The following is a 20394-nucleotide window of genomic DNA, read 5'->3' as shown; positions in this document are numbered from 1 at the left end:
AATTCCCTCGTCTTCCTTTTATCACTGATGTACCTATAGAAGCCTTTCTTGTTGCCCTTGATGTCCCTGGACAAATTTAATTTTAAGAGGGCTTTGGCTTTCCTAACCAGCAACCCTGGCTGCTTGGACGATTTCTCTGTTTTCCTCTCAGCTTATCTGTCCTTGCTTCCACCCTCTGTAGGCCTCCTTTTTCTGCTTGAGCTTGGCCAGGAGCTCCTTGTTCATCCATGCAGGCCTCCTGGCATTTTTGCCTGACTCCCTCTTTGTTGGGATGCATTACTCCTGAGCTTGGAGGAGGTGATCCTTGAATATTAACCAGCTTTCTTGGGCCCCTCTTCCCTCCAAGGCTTTCTCCCATGGTACTCTACCAAGCAGCCCTCTGAAGAGGCCAAAGTCTGCTCAGCTAAAGTCCAGGGTAGCAAGTTTGCTGTGTTTCCCCCTCACTGTCCTCAGGACCCTAAACTGCACCATTTCACAGTTGCTGCAGCCAAGGCTGCCCTTGAGCTTCACTTTCCCCACCAGCCCTTCCTTGCTGGTGAGAACGAGGTCTAGCATAGCACCTCTCCTTGTTGGCTCCTCTGTCATTCGGAGACGGAAGTTACCATCAACATGTTCCAGGAACCTCCTGGATTGCCTATGCCCTGCTGTGGTGTCCCCCCAACAAATATTGGGGTGGCTGAAGGCCCCCATAAGGATCATGGCTTGTGAACATGAGGCTGCTCCTATTTGTCTTTAGAGGGCCTCATCTGCTTGGTCTTCCTGGTCCAGTGGCCTGTAGCAGACTACCAGGATAACGTTGCCTGTCCCTGCCCTCCCTTTCGTACTGACCCATAAGCTCTCTGTCAGCTCCTCATCCACCCCAGGGGGAGCTCGGGGTCCATTTGTTTAAAAAGACCTATTTGTATAGATCGTCCTTCCTAGAATAAGGAAGAGTACAATATTTAGTTTAGACTGTCAGCTATCTAGACAAGTTAGTGACAATGAGCTGAGAGCAGGAGAAGGAAAAATAGTAATATTTTAGGTACTATTTTTTGTTCTAGTTTGGTAAATGTCATTACGAGTTGTGATACAGAACCTCTTCAGAAGAAAAGAAAGGACTCGCGCATGGAATATTGAGTCAGAAAACCCTCATGAGATTAAGCAACTCATTACTTCTGACTGGTGAATTAGAACTGGTTCAAAATGTTAACGTAGAAGGGCCTTCATATAACAGTGAACTTAACAGAAACAAATACAGTGCTCATACAGGAGTGAAGAACCCCCATACAGTTATTCTTAGGTTCAAAAGTGGGAATGATGAAAATTAGGAAATGCATTAAAATGAAAGCTGGAGGTGCAGCAAAAATATGTTTGTTTCTCCTGGGCTGAAATGGCAGGTACAGGAACTGCACGTAGAACTTTTCTTTTTAACTGTTTTTTTTTTGTTGTTGTTGTTGTTTTTTCTCCAGTGCCCTGGATCAGGAAGTAAGTCTTAAGATAGTTAGGGGAGATTTGTCAAATCAGGAAAGCAACATGTTCTGATTTTTATTTATTTAAAAGTAGGAAGATCATCTACATAGCTACAAGGAATATTGTTTTTCCTGTTTGATGAAAAAGTCAGCTCTGCTGAAATAGGTACATTTTCGTATTGTATGGGATTTTTTTTCCCATTGATGATACACTTGTTTAAAAAAAAAAAAAAAAAGCCTGGTTAGTTTGTATATCAAATAAACTAAAGTGTTGGATTATTGTATAAAATCTGGGAATAATAATAGATTTGATTATAAGTTTTGCAATGAGTTCTTAAATATATGCTTTTCAGTTTGCAAAATCATATTTAAATTGCATTAAGAAATTGTTTTATCTTGTTGTAGGAAAAAGATGAAGTTATGTTTGACTCTATGACTCACAACACAAATATAAAATCTCAAATTAAACAACCACAGGAAGATATCTCAACTCAGGAAATGGACGTGATGAACAGCTCTGAAGAGCAGCAAAATCTGAAAAAGCATTGCCAACTAACATTGGAAAATGATCAAAGTCTTGATTCTCCAAAAAACAATTTGAACATCTGCTATAGTAAAGATACTCGGAAAGATTTCCAGGATTTCATCGTGGATATGGCTTCATGGGGTTCACCTGAGATTGTGAGGAAGGAAGATACAAGCGTGGAACTTGAACCAGTGCTTCATCTGACACCTTTTTCAGAAGCTGAAAGCACAGATTTTCAAGTGGTACACGTTAGGTCATCCCTTCAAGGAGATAATTCTCTTTTGATGGGATTTTCTAACCTGTATGAAAATGCCAATGAAGAAGCAGTGGATGTAGATGTAAAATCTCCAGTTTTCTCTGAAAGTACCTATTCTGTTGACGACGATGAACATGTTACCGAGAAAAAGATTTTGGTAAGCGATATTTCATGCCTTGATTTCATTGTATTTACACAAGACTGCTCAGCTCTGTTCCCATCCTAAATCATTGCTGGGCGATTGGCTCGAAGTAGTGGGAAATTAAACACCAAGAGGGGTATGAATAGCTTTCTGTATGTACCGTTGTTAGAACCTCTCTCACTGTCAGATACTGGAGCAAACTCTGGGCTGTATGTAAAGATTGTTTGCCACAGCTTTGAATAAGTGAAAATGCCTTCCAAATACTAAAACTGAAGAATAGGCTGCTTACAGCAGGCTTAGTGTCCCACACGTCTTTATGCTGCTGGCCTGGTACCAGTAAAAATCTGGATTGCTCTTGTGTTCTCTGAAGACTTCTTGAGAGGACTTTGCAAATCCTGGTACTTTTGCAACGGGATTCCGTGGAAGTAACTGATTGGCAACTTTGTGGTAGAGAGTTAGAAGAGACTGTTTCAAAATAGCAGAAGAAAGGTTTTTCTTGGTAATGGGAGTTTTTATGTACTTGTTTCTGTACCCTTTCACAGGAAGATAGTCTACTTCAAAAAATTAATTTTATTCATTTTATTCTCAATTTTTATGCCTTGCTTTTGAAGGAAAATTAATTACAAACACATAAAATGCCCCATTCTCCTATCTCCAACATGTGCCTCATGCCCCTTCCCATGGGCTGAGCTAGCAGCCCTGTAACTGAAGGCGTTTGCTTTGGCTCAGTTTGGGACACTCTTTCAGTGGAAAACTGTTCACCAAGGGTTAAGCTTTGATCACTTCATCAAACTAGTGTTGAGTTTCTGCACAGCTGTCCCAATTGGTAGATCCCAAACAGATGAAATGTGTGATGTTGCAGCATGTGATGGGCACAGAAGAGGAAGTGGTGCGGAACCGTCTCTAGTGGCAGTTACATTGGGTTAAATGCACTGTTAACTTGCGGTTTTATTGAAAAGGTGAAGTTTAGGGAATGTCCTCCTGCAGAGTTCAGCTTCTCTCGGACACAGACAACTTAAATTGACTGGCTCTGATAGAGGCCAGAGGATTTGGGCTGGTTTGGGTTTGTTGGCTCCATGAAAGTTAGCATGGCTCTTAGCGTGGTGGTGCAGAGGGCCCTTCCTGACAGAGGTTCCCCTTCAGTGTTAACGTCAGGCTGGTTGGATGCTGCTTGAACGGTGATTAAAGTTTGTATATTGTAACTTTATATTAAACTTTTAACCCTTTTTGATTTGAAAAGGAAAAATCTTCTGGATGCTGACACAACAGTGGATGTTGTGTGTGATTTCAGTTTGGCTTTTGGGGAGCCTCATTGCGAGGTGTCCTTAATCTTAAGTCCACTGTTATACCCCCATAGACAAACTGAACATATTTCAGCAGAGGCTTATCATTTCTCCTCAATTACCATAGCTTATATTTGAAATTGCCCAGTATTGACATTTCTTTTCATGCTGCAGAAAGAGAGTTTTGTTCTACTTGCAAGTTGTAAAATGTATGTAATGTTCCTATTTCTTCCATTTTGCTACAGAAGAAAAGTATCTAGAGGGAAATTATTTACAGTATTCCTCAGAATGACACGTCAGCTGAGACTAAATGCGAATGCTTCTCTTTCAAAGACTCTTCTGTTTCTTAAGGCTACTGAAAGGGAAAAATGTAGACAGAATGGTTTTCAAGGAGTACTGGTGCTGCATTTGTCGTCATATTTGCTGCCTCTAACTCTTTGAAGGAGTAGGCATTTACTCAAGTCAGCACTAGTAACAAAGGTGCTATAAATAGAGACAGGTCAACAGCTGGATTCAGAACACTAAGTTAATGTGAATAAATAAATTTTTTTATTTCTAAGCAGATGAGAGAAGCGGATAATCTAACCCCGTCTGATTTGCAAGATGACATAAGATCAAGAGTATCTGCCACAGACGTGATGAGCAATGAATATGGCAGCAGTAAGTTCAACTTTGTTTGTAGATTCCTTTCACTTTTTTGATAGCTTCGGGAAAAAACTATTCTAACGTTGCCACTTTCCCCAATTTCCTTTTACTGCGCATCTTTTATTTGATATCTGTGCCTTTCTTAGTTGGTTCAGAAGATAGTCATGCTAGTGAAAGTCTACTTTTCCTTCTTCGTCCCTTTTCATACTGGGTAGGAGACATGGAGTTTTATTGAGTCTTAACTTAAAATCATCATCATCATCGTTCCTGGTGCTAAAGGTGACTTATAACCTTTTACTTGTTTAAGTTGGTTCAGGTCAACCTCTTACAAGATTTCAATCAACTAACCATACATTTATGCTAGCAGAAGGAATCACAGTTACTTGCAAGCGGTTATGCTGGTTTCAAGTTCTCTTCAGCTTTCTAACACCTGGGGGCTGTCTCTTTCTCTAGGTACCAGCTCAAACTTGGCAGCTAAACTAAAGCAGGAGCTACAACCATCAGACCATCTAGATGCTAGTTTCATGGCTTACGTGCAGTACCATGGCATGTTTTCAGATGTTATGGAGTCAATGAAAGAACAGGAAGTACTTTCACCACAGCTGAAGGTAATATATTGTTAATATAAACATGCTATCAAATTAAAACTGAAACAGTAGAAATGAAATGCTAATATAAAATGGAGTTAGCTGTTAGCTGCTAAGCTAACTGCTGTAGAAGATTTACACTGTGAACTGTTCTGTACTGTTTTAAACCTCAAGTTGATTATGATTCTTGAGACAAGCAAAAATGACTCTTATAACAAGCCTACTGACATTTGTCTTGCTTGTACTTGCTAGAATTGCAGAAGTTTTGCTAGGATAGCACTGGTGACGTTCCAGCATGTGGCAGGACTGATCTGTTGATTGATGGGTTTGTCTCAGAGGCTTTACAGAAAGCTGTTTCATAAATAAATATATACAGTTGAAATGGTGCTCCCTTGCCTATTTTTGACATTCTGATCTGATGGAGATCTGTGGAAACACCACTGTATGGAGGGATCTTTCAGATGGTTCAAGGAGGAGGAAGAATATACAGAAGACTGAGCAATGATTGCTTACTCCAGTCATTAAGGCGAGTTCAAGAAGGTATATATCCCAGGGACTCTCTTTTGGTGCTGTAGCTGAGTAAGCTCTCTGTGATTCCAGAAGTTCCAGCTGGTGGAAGGGAGAAATTCAGTGCTCCAAATCATCTCCTGTGTGAGGCTGGCAAGAAGTACAAGGCTTAGTGTGGTAGACTACGGGGAGTTTGAGTACAATACTATTTGAAGAAACTTGAGTAATATAAAACTAGAAGTATACTTCCCAGTGTGTACTTGCTGCCTCCCAAAATGTCTAACAGACAGTTTCATCTAGCTCGAAAAATGAAGGAAGATCTGAAAAAGCAGAGTTTTTTTTTTATTTAGTTGCTTTCGTGGATCATCAGTTACTGACTGGAAGATCTGAGTGCATGTTCCAATGCTGAATGTTTAGTATGACACTTTAGTGTGCTTCTGCTTCTCTTGTTAACCTTTACTAAAAGGTTGCATCATTATGCATTCCTTCTTGACGTATTCAGTATTTCAATTCCAGATGCAGAAAAGCAAGTTGGGTTGATTCAAAAGTTAAGTCATGCAGAGAAGTGCAAAGAAGAATACAAAGAGTTAAGGAAAAGTACCTTGTATTATTCTTGTAGTAGTAGTAAGTAGCAAAGAGAGAGAGAGAGTTCTATGTCAAGGCTGGGATATTTTTGGTTAAATGTACGTAGAAAATGACTTAAATCTCCAGTGACCTTCCTCAAAATGAGACCAGGAAACATTTGTGCATGGTGTAATAACTTGCGAATGGAGAATTTATTTAAGAGAGATTATTTTGCCCGATAATATCAAAGGAAACAGTTTCTACTGTGTAAATTGAGATCATGTACAAATAACATCTCTCAAAATAATCAATCTGCTAAATTAAGCTAAGGTTGTCTAAATATGTAATTCAATTTTCTGTCATCACTGAGTTTAGTAATATGACTTGATAGAACTTGATCTGTTCCCAGAAAAACTGTTTAAGAGGTGTGTGTGCATATTTTGAGTTTACTAAGCATGTTAAGTACCAGGGCAGAACTGCATGCCTTTATTGATGTTACAGCCTAGGACAGCCACCTTATTTTTGTTGTCTAGTCCTATCAGATTCCACTCATACATTGTCAAGATGTTGATGCCTGTTTCCTAATATTGACTATTTTGGTTTTGTTTTTTTTTTTCCCCTTGTCAGACTGTGCTGAAGATGGTATACGAGGAGAGCTGCAAAATATTGGCTTTGTCAGAACATTCCTTTGGTTTTAAGGAGCAGAAAAATGTTCTTCAGACCACAGCAATGATGGAGGGATGGCAGAAGGAGGGCTTAGCCTTGTTGGATGCTATACAGTCACTGAAAGATTATCTTAGCAAGGTGGCAGATAGAGGAAACAAGGTATGACAATAAAGATGTCTTGTACCCTTTAAAACTGGTTAACTTGTTTTGTGTGTGTATATATATAGAGAGAGGTGTGTGTGTGTGTGTATATATATACATACATAAAATAAGTATATTAGGTACTGTATGTGCGTATATATGAGGAGCAGGGGGCTCTTTCTGAGATTTGAACAGGCCTCTCAGACAGCTTTGGTCTGCTTGAATTAGCAATTAGTTTTACTCTTATGCAGTAATGATATCAAAGACAGTAGGTTACAGATTGGTAATAGGTGCTTTTTTTTAACAGGAACGTTCAGATATTGCTGCTGACTGGAGAGCAGAATTTCTCCAAGCAGTACAGAGTGTGTTTGAGAAGGAGAGAAATGTGTTGCAAATTGACTTGAAGTCTCACTTCTCCGATCCTGGGTGTGGTGATGAAGTTTCATTAGCGGAAAGACTAGAGTATATCATGAAACAACAAGTAAGAAAACCTCTTAGAATTATGCTCCTAAATCACTTCTATTCCCCCATTCTTTATTTGGGGTTAGATCTGGACATGTTGCATGGATACTACCAATATTTTTATAAGTTTATTACTTCTATCGTTAAATAATGCTGTGTGCATTAGTTTGGATTGTATAGGATGAGTAGGCTTTTCTAGTCTGTTTTGGCACTGTTGTTCTCAAGCTCTTCTATTATAGAGCTTATTGATTATTTTACCTGGCAGCCAGAAAAAAATAGTGAGCAGGGGACAGCGATAGGGAAAAGGAAATATTTGATTCAAAAAATCCATCTGGAGCTTCACAAACTTCTCTTGCAGAGGGTGTATCCTGAGCTAACTCCATAACTGTTTGGGATTTTTTCATTATAATTAGTTTTCAGCTTGAGACCAGATGGTTTCTGGTAACTGCTATGTATAAACTATTATTATTACTATTATGCTATTTGGAAGCTAGTGAAGTGGGGTCTTTTGTTACTTCATTTTAATTCAAACAGTTAATGTTAAATATGTATTTAGTCATTTGAAGTTGCATCTATATAAAACGTGTACTGAGTGGTTCTCTAGGGTTTATCTTTGTAGGAAAAAAAATGGGGATAGACTCGTAGATTTAATAGGAGTTGGATCATTTTCAGGAGGAACAGAGGCAGATGGTTGTAGAACATCTTTTCTCTTCAGACCGAAATAGCTTGCTCTCTGAGATACAGGACCTTCGAGCTCAGCTACGCATGACACACCTTCAGAACCAGGAGAAGCTGCAGCAGTTACAGGAAACTCTTACAAATGCAGAAGATCATGGGAGCAAACAAGAACACCAGCTTCGGAGGAAAGGTAGTAATTGCCAAGTCCTCGTTGCCCAGTTTTCTATGTCAGTTCTTTCCTTTTTGCATAGCAGATAAAAAGCCAGTTTTAGCAGAGGAAGAAGCGGGCCTTTCCTTCATTCTAATGTTATTGTTTAAGATAAATCTGTGAAAAGCAAAGAGAAGCTTTAAAAGAACCCAAAGCAATGGAGTTGAATGCTGGCTGTATGTATATAGGAAAGAACATTAAGTCTAGCAAGACACCCTTGGTGGTTTTCAGGGAATTCTTTGTATATATATTTGCTAGTAAATGTATCATTTTGTTTAATGAGTTATAGAATCTATGAGTAACAGGTTATTTGCAGTATATCACAGTAGGTCATACAGTCTCACTCAGCTTTTATATCCTTACTTTTCCTGGTCCACTAGCAGGCAAAGCTGTAGCATATATGTGCATCTTTCTGGTTTTTCTTATCATATTTGAAAATAAGTAACTTCTCCAGACAAGAATGCTTTAATACAGCTATTTTTTTCTGCAATTTGAAGCAGTGTTACTGACAGTATATTGTCAAATTCTCTGGAATATAAATAACTGCTAACATTTTCTTATCCTAGTTGAATTATTAGAATATAAACTTCAGCAGGAAAAATCAATTGTAAGTGACTTGCACAGCTCATTGTCTGAGGAGCAGAAGAGAGTCTCTGAAACATGTGAACTCTTGAATCAAGAAAAAGCAGCAGTATCAGCCCTGAAGTCAGAGCTGTATGAACATAAGCAAGAGAATGAGAGGCTACAAAAATCCCTAGAAGAGCATCAGAGGGAAATAAACAAGTTCCGGTGAGAAGTAGATTTTATTTATTTAAATTTATTGACAGGTCTGAAAAAGCTTTATATTCATTGGGTTCACAGATGTGCCTCTGTCACTTTTCATGGATATGTTTGTTTTTCTTTAGTAACAAATTTATTTATTCCTTGATTCAAATTTGAATATTTACCTTCCCAGTAGCACTTAGTTCATAACCTTCTCAGCAGTCGAGGCATGTTGTATAACTGTAATAAAAGTAAACAGAGAATTGCCTCTTAGAACCACTTTTGTTCTGCCAGGATAGATAATTTATCTATATCTTTTAGTAGGTACTAAATAGGACAATTTTAGTTTTGCTTGTACAGAAGTAAACCGTTTTAAAATGCTGAACAGCTGTGACTTGAAACTGACCTTTGTAACTGAGGCTATCTTAAATAAGTCTATAGACCAACTCACAAAAAGTAATCCAAAATGTCTCACTTGCATCACTTGCAATGGATGTTCTGTTCTGAACATAGATAGTGTCATTTTGAACTTTTCAGTTTTGAATTGGAAAATAAAGAAAAGGATTTGACAGCTGCTCTCCAAGAATTGCAGACCGAACGCCTGACAGAAACAGAGCTGCGAGGCTTGTATGAGGAACAACAGTTTCAGCATAAGAAAGCAGAAGATGAAAATAAAAAGGCCTTGGAGGTAATGCCCTGCATCTTAACTTCATGTACCAAGAGAAGTGAATGAACGGGTTTTTGCACTGTTTTTCGTATCCAGTGTTTTTGTTCAATAACAGTTTTTAAAAAAGAAAAGTTACTTCTACCCATTGTGCATGGCATTTTTTCCCCTGCAGAATTAAAGCTTTCAGTTACTGTCTGCACACATAGAAATAAGCAAATGTTGTATGCATATTTTTTATATCATCTTAATGTTTTCAGAGCCTTAAACTTTCTCTTGGGGTCAGTTTTGTACTGCCTCTGCTGTACAGGTAAAGCCAGATTCTACAATTGTGTAACTGCATCCTTTATTCCAGAGCAAATATGCCATGAGGATGTGCTGTGTATGATCAACTAAGATTATAAAGAAAACTTTTAATGATACATATGCTTGGCAGAGAGTATCTGGAACCTCTGACTTAAAATGTATTTTTGGAGGTTAACCGGACTTTCTTCATTTCTGTACCCTTTCTTCTGAACTGAATAGAAAACAAATGAACAGCTTTCTCACTGATACTGTGATAGCAATGACTTAGTTCTTGTAAAAGACTTTAAAATGACTAGAAAATGAAGATGATTTAATGTAAACCTTTTGTAAAATTAGAAACCAAAGCCAAACTCTAACTCCAGAACAATCCTGGTTAGATGGCCAAAATGGGGAGAGACAGTTCTGACTCTATTTTTTTCTAGTCTTTCTCATTTATGTTATCTTTCTGATAGGTGTTTAAGTATGTAGGTGGTTTTTGGTTGTCTTTTTCTGTTTGTGTGGTAGGCATGGTGCTAACATGCTCCATCTTGTAAAAGGACTGCTCAGGAAGACCATCTTATTTAAAGGCTAAAAAGAAGTGCATTGCCCAAGCTATGGAGTTGTGCAACAGATTAAACTGTTCACAAATGCCACTGCAGAATGCTGATGGAATACCAGTTTGTGCCACATGTCTGCCCTGTAGCCATATGACCTAGATTCCTATATGGTCAGAAAAGATATGGTGTTGACTGGAGGGAGAGGGTAGAAACTCCTCAAAGGACTTCAGCAATGCTAGTTCTGTCTGCAAGCATTGTGAGACTGCCCATTCAATTGCTTCCTTTCCTTCTAAAGGTATGGTGATGGCAATGCACTAACTCGCAAAATTGACCTGAGAATGGATTATCATCATCAGTCTATGCTGTGTGCTTCAAATAGATGAGCTGTAAAATCCAGAGATTTTACAAATGCTCCTACTGCTTAAATGTTTGGTTCTTTTAAATCAGTACAGTTTTTTTCTGCTTCAGGTGTCATTTATTAAGGCATTTGAGTGACAAAAAGAATATTGACTCCCAATGAGGATCGTACTGATTGAAGAGGGAAAAAAAAAAAGTACTGAAAGATATTTTAGTATGATCTTTGGTTTTGTTACTTGGTGTCATGATGGTTCAGGTTGGAAATTAGGAAACATTTCTTCTCAGAGTAGTCAGGCATTGGAATGGGTTGCCCAGGGAAGTGGTGGAGCCACCATTCCTGGGGGTGTTTAAGGAAAGGTTGGACGTGGTGCTTAGGGACGTGGTTTAGTGGGTGACATTGGTAGTAGAGTGATGGCTGGACCAGATGATCTTGGAGGTCTTTTACAACCTTAATGATTCTATGCTTCTGGCACTCATAATTAGAAAATTAAACTTGCCATTTTTAATTACACTTTTTAATACCTGAACTGCTCTAATTCAATCTTGAATTTCTCCATGGATAAAACGGAAGGTTGAAAATTGCTGAATGCTTGCCTACTCCAACAAAGGAATGCTTGTGCTAGAATATTAATTCATGCCTCTCCTTTTGAGCAGGATTTGCAGGCTGCCTTGGAGCTGCAGTCAATGCAGAATAGCCAGCTGTCTGTATCCTTAGAGCATGAGCAAATGATAAATGATAATCTCCGCAAGGAACTTCAGATAGAACATTCACGCTGTGAAGCGTTGCTGTCTCAAGAACAGAAAAAAGTGTCAGAGCTACAGAGAAATTTGGAAGCTGAGAAAAATCGTTCATTGGAGCTCTTGAATTCCTTGAATCATGAACGTCTTTTGACAGAACAGTTGAGCATGAGAGCTAAGGAAGACGCTTCTTGTCAGCACAGGGCATCATTGCTGGAACAAGCCTTTATCCGAGAGCTTCAAGCCAAGCTGGCAGAAGAGAGGTCCCGAACAACAGAGCTTGCTGCTATTATTGACGAAACACACCAGAAGGCTGTTCATTCTAAAAGGCAGCTAGAGGCTGAAGTATGGATGTGTTGCAAAGAAACACGGAAGGAGAGAGAGATCGGTAACAAACTACAAGCTACAATGGAGTCTCTTCAGAGTCAAAATCAAGAGGTAATCCGCTCCCTAAAGGCCCAGGAGGAACGAGAGGCAAAGCTGAAAGCTGATGGAGAGCAATTGCAGTTAGTCTTTGAGACAGTGCAAGAACAAGATAACAAGAAAGAGGAGAAAGAGCAAAGGCAACAGCAACAAACAGAAATGGAAAAAGAGACAGACAGGCAGAGAGATCAAGAAAGACTGGTAATAATGTTTATTCAAGTCTTCTCTTACATTGAAATAGCCATAAACAGAGAACCTGTAAAAATAGTATTCCTCAATTAAAATGCCTGAAACAAATTGCTATGAAAAATTCAGTAGTCAGCTGTTTTTCTGCTTTTTTCACCCTTCTTGTTTCCAGTTTCACCCTTCTTGTTTCTCAGCTCCTTCATTCTCATTAGGGGAGGAGGGAGACTTTGTAGACTCTCCAGAGACTTGTCAGTCACAGAGTCCGGAAGTTTTTGGAGAAGATGCCTAATCTATAGTAATTAAATGGCTTACTGGTGGCCCTGGAGTGCAGTAATATGTCTTCTCCTGTAAGGGGTTTGTGGGTTAAGGAACACACTGAGATGGGTATGTTAGTTGGGTGTGATGCTTTTATTTCTGTATATGCAGACTGAAAATATATATTATATTTTTATATAATCTGTATATGTATGCATAAGTAGCAATTTGTTACTATCTATTCTGTTCAAATAGCAAAATTTGGAACTGCAACACAAGAGGGATGAACAAAAAATTAAAGAGCTGCAAGGAATACTGGCAGTATTAGAGTTAAGAGAAAGTCCTTCGTCTTCCAACAATCAACGAGAACTGTTGTGTGCTTTAAACAAAGATCAAAATGCCAAACAGCCCATGACAAAAGAAAGTGAAAAATTGAACTTGCAACAGCAGCAACAACAGCTGGAGAAGATAAGACAGCAGTTGCTTTTTGTAGCTGCATGTCTGAATGAGTTCATATATAAAACAGTAAATAAGTGAGTAGCCATTTAAACTCTGTTATGAAATAGTAGTTTTCTTTCCATCCTGCTTCTAAACTTGTGTGGGTCATGGCTGAAAGCCCTGCGCTGAAGGAAGTAAGTAGTGTATCACTTCCTCTGCTTACAAGACCTACCTTGTGTGAAACCATGGTTTCATGGTGGCAGCAGACTGTATTTAAAAGGTTGTCATCACACTGTAGCTATTCCTGTTAGAAGCTTGTGTGCCTGCTTTCGAACCAGATCTGTGAAGTGACCTTGCTAAGAAAGAACAAATCCATAAAGAAAAACCTTGAGTTGGAAAGAATTTTGTCAGTTTGATAGCTGCAGGAGTTTGATTGGAGAGCAATCAAAAAAAAAAATCAACACAGCTTCAGGTTTGGAATGGGAAAATCCATTGAGCGTGGAAGAGAAAAGGTAGTCATCAAGAATGAGTGGCCAAGCAGCAGTGATTTTTTTTCTTTGGCGGCAAAGTGAAATACTGTGGTAACATCTAGCTGCAGCCTGAATTTGTATAATAGAATTTCAGGCTGGCATAAAGTACAGACTTCTGAATAAATTCTTGTGCAGCACTATTTAGAAATTCTACTCTTTAATAAAAACTGTTAATTTCTGTGTGTATTTATAGTATTTTGTGTGATAAATAGTACATAAGGACAGCATCAAGACTTAAAAAGGTATTTCAGTGGGGAGAAGGAATCAGATGTATACTAATCGTAATATGAAATTACTACAAATCAACCTGATACTGAAAAAGTATTTCTATTTAACAGAACAGTTAATGATTGGTCTGCATCAAATAATGAAGCTGTAGCATCTTTACTGCAGATGTTAAAGGAACTAAAATCAGATTTATTGTCTCTTCCTGCATCTCAGGTGAGGAAAACAGCATGTATGAGTTCTAATACACACATAAGTTGTAGTGGTAGTGATTGTTGTGTTGTGTTTTTTTGTTGTTGTTGGTTCTTTAACAAATTTTCCTTTTTGCCGTGGGGATAGAAAAAAATAGGAACTCTTCTATTCATACCATCTTTATGTTAGCATATTTAATATCATACTCTTGCACTTTGTGTATTGCAAAGTCTGCTTCTGAAACCATTTTTTCCTAGGTATGTAATAAGTATGCAATAAGCTTGAGGTTATCAAACCCTGGGAAGTGTTACTGCTTCTTCTGTATACATCCAGACACAGTTGTTTTCCAGTAAATTGCCAAGCAGTTTTCAAAAAGCGTGGTAGTGGTTTGTCATCTCAGGAGGCATGTCTTGTTTCATGTTTGCAGTATTACAGATATCTTATACCTAGGGATTATTGAAAATTGAACTCAGTTCCATAAAATTTCATATTATTCACCACATAAGTTTGTGCTGTCATAGATATCTTTCTTTCCTATTTAAGAGAGCTCTTCAAATGCATTGCAGCCATTCTGGCCTTTTTTGATTTATGGCTAACAGTCTTCGTTCTGTTAAATTCATCCTCCCTCTACTCCCTCACCTGCTTGATCTACAATTTTGTAGAAGATCCCCAAAAAACCTACCTTTGAGAAAAAGTTGTGACTTTTCAGAACACGAGGCTTTTGGTAACTTCTTTTCTCATGTTCTTTGTAATACAAGTCTGATCTATGAAAAGCTGGCTAGGCATGGTGAAAGCTCTCCCTGTGTTTAACTGCTTACAAAAAACACTAAACAGTTTCCTTCTATCATCTGTGCAGCCACTTAGGTGGTTGCCAGAAAGATCATCTCCGGCCTTGAGGGTGGGAGATGTAACCTTTTCTGGGTAGGTGTCTCTGAAGTTGATTTGACTAAGCCTTCCTCTCACAAACCTATATGGCCCTCTGCTGTGGACAAAATGGTCAGAGAGCCTGTGGGGAATAAGGACAACATTATGGCTACATTTAAATCTGACTTAGCAGAGGTAAGCTGTTTGTCTGGCTTAGCTTAATGCAAGTTATTACTCTACTGGAATAGGAAAAAAAAAAAAAGCATATTTGGGTTCTTTTTTTTCTTTCCTCTGATGTAATTAGGGCCATTGTCTTTAGAAACTCTGCTGTAAATGCTTTTCAGTGCTCCTAACTTTTTCCGAGGTCGTCATCTTCTGTTAGCAGGCCTCTTAACATTATTTTGTTTGGCATTCACAGTATAGCAGTCTGTTCTGTTGTTGGATCAGACTTCGGTGCTGGAGGAAGCAATTGTAATGATCACAAAAAATACAGGGACTCTATTTTTGTTTAATGAGAGGTTCCACTTAAAAACCTAAAGACACGTGCTTTTCTTTATCTTAGAGAACAAATGCACCTTGATGTCCTTAGTTCTGTGGTCACAAACATCCCTGCTCTCTGCCCTCTTTTCAGGCTTTTATGTTCTCCAGAATTGCCTCTTGTTTCAGGTTCCTCCCTGAATTTCTCCTTCAGTTAAGTGTGCTGAACTACATGCTCTGGAAACAGAAGGAATTTACTTTTGTTACTTTCTTGGGTTATGATAAGTAGAGGACTATTAGATATACAGGCAAAATGCTACAGAGGAATTTGTACGAAAATGAATAGGCAGTAATCATGCCAACTGATGCAGTGGAAATCAACCTGATGGATATCGGATAGGACTCCTCAGGTATTACAAGGATCTGTTACTGCCTTCAAATTGAGCTTTTGTAGCTCTGTCTACAGAATGCGTAGGATGGCAGGACTGTAATCCTTACTGGGATGCTTGCTGGCAAGACTAACGTAAAGCAGCTTCCCTCCAGTTCAGTGTAATACAGATGGGTTTTGTTTCCCATGTTTGAACTATTTTTAATAATTATTATTTGAAGTGTGTTTTGTAGATGATGTCCTCTGCTCTTGTTCTCAAGATGCTATTTTGTCCCACCTCTGTAAGTATAGTGGCACTGATCAGACATATACAGAGGGAAGGAGTAATTTGATTAACAATTAATTTGTAACTTCTTAACTAGGGCTGCTTGTGTTTTTCTGTTTACTTTTGTACCATTTAACACCTGAATGCCGCTAGTGACTATCAGGATAGTTGTTTTTTAGTTTGTCCATAAAGTTAGGTTATTACTTCCACAGCCAAACATCTCAAGTCAAATAATGTGTGAGAACTATCATAGCTCGTATACTTTTTTCTTTTTAGATCAGATCTACAGATGATGCTGATTCTGTTCAACAACTGGAAAGAGACGCTTGGCAGCAAGAGAGAAGCATTCTGCAGAATGCATTGAAACGGGCAGAGTCTGAACTGGCTAAAGCAACTGTTGAAATTGAAAACAAACCAGTGGTAGAAACTTCCAGTCCTAAGGTAAAACGATAGTGATGGCTAGCCAGTGGAGCTTCTGGAGCTAGTCTGGAGCTTCAGGAGCAGACAGTGCTGTAACCATTAGCACATCGTTTAAACCGTTGGCACTTTGCTCTCAGTATCTTGCCTGTTGCACAGATTTGCTGTGTGAGAACTATTACCAACTCAAGGTCATAAAACCGTCTGGAAAGTTCAGTCCTTGGTATTATCATTCTTGATCATTGCCTAAGTGATTATTGTCACATGTAGAGCAACTAATTTAGTAATTCTGCTTGGGTTGTCTTTATTATTAATATGATAAAAACTTGCTGTTACAGGGGGGCCAGGAATCGTGCAGTTCAGATTTATAGGGATGAAATCGTTTAAGTTGGAAGACCTTTAAGACAACCAAGTCCAGCCATCAGCCTGACTTACTGAGTCCCATCACTAAACCAAGTCACTCAGTGCCATGCCCACACATCTCTTAAATACCTCTAGGGGTGGGGACTCTACCACTTCTCTGGGCAGCCCATGCAATTCTTAACCACCCTCCCTGTGAAGAAATTCTTCCTAATGTCCAGTCTAAATCTCCTCTGACACAATTTGAGAACACTTCCTAATGTCCTGTCACTTGTCAGCTGAGAAAAGAAACTGACAGTCTTCTCACTACAACCTCCTTTCAGGTAGCTGGTAGAAGAGAGGGATGAGGTCTCCCCTCAGCATCCTCCAGACTAAACAATCCCAATTCCCCCTCACAAATCTTGTTCTCTACTCTCTTCACCAGCTTCATTGCTCTTCTCTCCACAAACTCAAGCAACTCAGTAGACTTCCTGTAGTGAGGGGCCCAAAACTGAACACAGCGTTCAAGGTGCGGTCTCACCAATGCCGTGTACAAGGGGACAATCACTTCCCTAGTCCTGCTGGCCATGCTGTTTCTGATGCAGACCAGGCTGCCATTGGTGTTCACTGCTTGCTCACGTTCATCCAGCTTTCAGCCAGCGTCCCCAGCTTCTTTTCTGCTGGACACCTTTCCAGCCACTAAGGTTTTAAGTATCTGTCAGTTTATGGCATTTAATTTGAACTTAATACTGTAATCTTTTCAGTTGCCATTTTAAAAGGTGATCTTATGGTTAAATGATTTTAGAAGCTGCATATTAAATTAGGAACATTCTTTCCTCGTGTGTCCTATGTCAGAAAAGATACTTTTTAACTTTCTTGATATTAGACAGAAACTTGCACCAAAAGTCACCTACCTTTTGGAATCTCTTTCTACATTTAAATGTGAGGGAGATCAAGATTTGTTGTCTAAGCATGAAATTATCAAACATCTAGATTTTTATATTTCTTTTTTCCTAATCTTAAATACTTTTATTCTGACAAATTTAATTATAATTAAGTTAGGTGGGCATTTATACTGATGTGCTTTATGGTTAATATTTAATACAAATGCTATTTTAATTGTTGAAGAGAAAAACGGTGTTAGAATCTCAGGTATGACAATTTTGTTGTGAAACTTTCAGATTTAAGGTAGTCTGACACTCCAAAGTTGGGTGCTTTTAGCTAGGTACAGAGGTGTTGCAGCTGCCCTTGTGTCTGTAGTATAGACACTCCACATGAAGACAGTACACCAATCAGAAATCATGACAAAACTTTAGTCAAGTCAAGACTCCATGGGTGTACAGAAGTTCAGTAGACTACTACAAACCTTCTTATATGGTGTTCAGAGTACAATACCACCACTTTGTGACTTGGACAGTTTTGGTGCAGAGTTGGTAGTACAGATACTCATTCAAAAATTCATTTTAAAGAGAAATGTACAACTCTTCCATACTTCATAATTATTAAATAGCTTTCTACAGTATTGCAAAGCAAAATAAGTTTAAATACTGATGCATAACTGATTTGCGGGAAACCTTGCTGGAAAAAAACAATCAACTTTTCTGGGCTTAATGTAGCTAAATTTTAATGGCTAGATTTTTTTTTTCCTCCAGATGCAGAAATTATATAGGAAGTACCTAAGAGCAGAGAGCTTTAGAAAAGCTCTAGTTTATCAGAAGAAATACCTCTTGCTGCTCCTCGGCGGATTTCAGGACTGTGAGCAAGCAACCCTGTCTCTAATAGCACGTATGGGAATCTACCCTGCACCTGCAGACCTGCAGCTTTCTGTTTCCCATTCCCGCCCTTTTACCAAGTTCAGATGTGCAGTCAGAGCAGTCATCGCTGTATCAAGGTAAAACCAGAACACTTGTTTTCTTGGAAATATAAAAAAAATGAATAGTTCCGATGGTTTATCGTACTTAATATTTAGCAAAAGATTTCTCCAAAACTAGTTCAGATGTGACTCATTAGCTGTAACTTTGGCCAGATTTCTATTTCAGGGTCAGTGCTAAGTTGCATTTGTACTAAACCAAAGATTTGTAAAAGCTGTATCTGTCTTCTTGAGAGATGCTCAGATGCAATATATTTGCAAATCAATGCATAACAATTACAAACTGATGTCCTTTCAGTTGTTGTCCATTTGGATGCACTGGATATTCTCTTGTATCGTAATGTTATTGTCTCATCAAAGATGATTTTCCTGTTGAGTTCAATAGCCCTTGTTTCATTGGGCGTGATTCTGTCATACGCAGTTGTTTACTATGGAGTGGATTTTGATATCTGTGCTTAGAACAATACACCACCTCATAATGTCTTTTGTGTCCATCTAATGAAAAAAGTTTTAAATTTAATAGATGACTTCTGAGCAATCTCCTTGTCTTGTAAAAAATGTTATTAAGAAGCTTAAGACTTTCAGGAGATCTTACAGGATGTCTTTGTACTGTTGTCTTTGAGGTGGATGCTATGATAGCCGTATCAAAAGATGGAGGAAAAGTGACCTCCGAACTAATCCTTTGAGGCAGGAGGAGCTGCCACAAAACTCCCCGGAGGGTTAGAGCCGGAGTGGAAGAGCAATGCCAAAACTTGCAAACATTTCCAGTGCCTCAGGGCCAGATACAAACCAAGGGTGTTATCTGCCATCCCACAGCTCACAGCATCTGCATCCCAATACTCAAGAGGATGTTGTGGTTAAGCTCCAATGCCTGTTCCTTTTTTGCCATCCAAACTTGAACCATTTTGAGGGACTGGCTTACTGGATTTTTCTTCTTCCCTAGATGTATAGGTTCGCATGGTTGTGTCCTCAATAGATTTCTTCAGTGTTTAGTAACCGTGGGGGGAAAAAAAGTACGTACAAAGATTTAAAAAAAAAAAAAGTGATGTAAACAATCTGCTGTTACCCCAGGCTCTTAAGCTCAGGTCTTCCTGGTGCTGCGTAGGAGTGATGGGTGACATAATCCTCATTGGGAGGACACTGGCAGTAGCTGTGCACTGCATAATGCTGGCTCTGCTGTAAGCAGAAACTTTCAGTGAATTGCAGTGAATTTAGCTTTCTGACATGGCCTGTAGCAGATTGGAGAAGAGCTGGGGTTTCTCAGGCAGTGTTTGCTTGCTCTTTTCATCTTCTTCCCTTACCTGGCTGAAAGCAAGTTTTCTGTGGGCTGGATCTAGCTGTGTCTCCATGATGAATCATATCCATTCAGTTAGCAATATAATGAAAATGGCATTTGAGTCAGTGAAACCAGGTGTTCTGGGATTTTATTATGACAGACCTCTGTAAGCTGTCAAGAATTCTTGTGGATTGTTGTGTTGACCTGCTAGACTTTAAATGTTATTTAATGTAAACCAAGTGTAAATTGTGCTGTGCCTCTGGAACCCTCGGAGTATTGTTGTAAAGCAAAATGGTGTAAGCCATCATTCTAAGGACTGAAATTGAAGAATTCTTTCTCCATTCCTACAAGGATTGTTACTTGTGTTGTTTCATATGATTTGTACCAACAAAGAGTTTAATATTAAATCTTAGTTTATTTTTGCTTGTTATTAATGATTGTACAAATTAATTTTGTTATCAAGGTTGAAGTTTTTGGTGAAAAAGTGGAACAAACTTTACAGAAAGAGTGCACAGGGTGAAACCATTCCTTACAGTATAGGAGGTAATACAGGTAAGGCGTTGGGGTAGTTATACTTCTTAAATCATAATTTTTCTGTAGTGATGTGTATCATTAAAAAAACAAATAAAAAACACAACAAAAAAGGCAAAGTATGTTTGTGTTAACACAGATCTGTTTATCTGTTTCCTCAGCATATAATGATTGAGTTTAAAATGACATTGTAAGAACTTAAAATTGAAAACTTACAGAATTCATAATTTTAAAACAGTAGC

At 38.6% G+C, this 20394-nt stretch overlaps 1 protein-coding gene across 13 annotated transcripts in view; it reads left to right on the top strand.

Moving 5' to 3' along the window:
* PCNT (pericentrin) overlaps nucleotides 1-20394 on the top strand; it is a 99756-nt gene that overhangs the window by 71919 nt on the left and 7443 nt on the right. For 11 of the 13 annotated variants that reach the window (XM_083842080.1, XM_083842081.1, XM_083842073.1 and 8 more), the window contains 14 exons: nucleotides 1854-2387; nucleotides 4216-4315; nucleotides 4754-4908; nucleotides 6586-6783; nucleotides 7073-7246; nucleotides 7900-8095; nucleotides 8680-8902; nucleotides 9413-9563; nucleotides 11393-12100; nucleotides 12596-12873; nucleotides 13647-13749; nucleotides 15996-16160; nucleotides 18128-18366; nucleotides 20085-20173. In XM_083842080.1, coding sequence (XP_083698206.1) covers nucleotides 1854-2387; nucleotides 4216-4315; nucleotides 4754-4908; nucleotides 6586-6783; nucleotides 7073-7246; nucleotides 7900-8095; nucleotides 8680-8902; nucleotides 9413-9563; nucleotides 11393-12100; nucleotides 12596-12873; nucleotides 13647-13749; nucleotides 15996-16160; nucleotides 18128-18366; nucleotides 20085-20173 — 3313 coding nt within the window. Of the gene's footprint in view, nucleotides 1-1853; nucleotides 2388-4215; nucleotides 4316-4753; nucleotides 4909-6585; nucleotides 6784-7072; nucleotides 7247-7899; nucleotides 8096-8679; nucleotides 8903-9412; nucleotides 9564-11392; nucleotides 12101-12595; nucleotides 12874-13646; nucleotides 13750-15995; nucleotides 16161-18127; nucleotides 18367-20084; nucleotides 20174-20394 lie in introns of those variants that run through there. The other 2 variants (XM_083842079.1, XR_014586130.1) reach the window with 2 other exon arrangements.

The sequence above is a fragment of the Anser anser genome (genome assembly GCF_964211835.1).
Source record: "Anser anser genome assembly, chromosome: 6".
Classification (NCBI taxonomy): domain Eukaryota; kingdom Metazoa; phylum Chordata; class Aves; order Anseriformes; family Anatidae; genus Anser; species Anser anser.
This window is presented reverse-complemented; position numbering and strand designations above follow the sequence as displayed.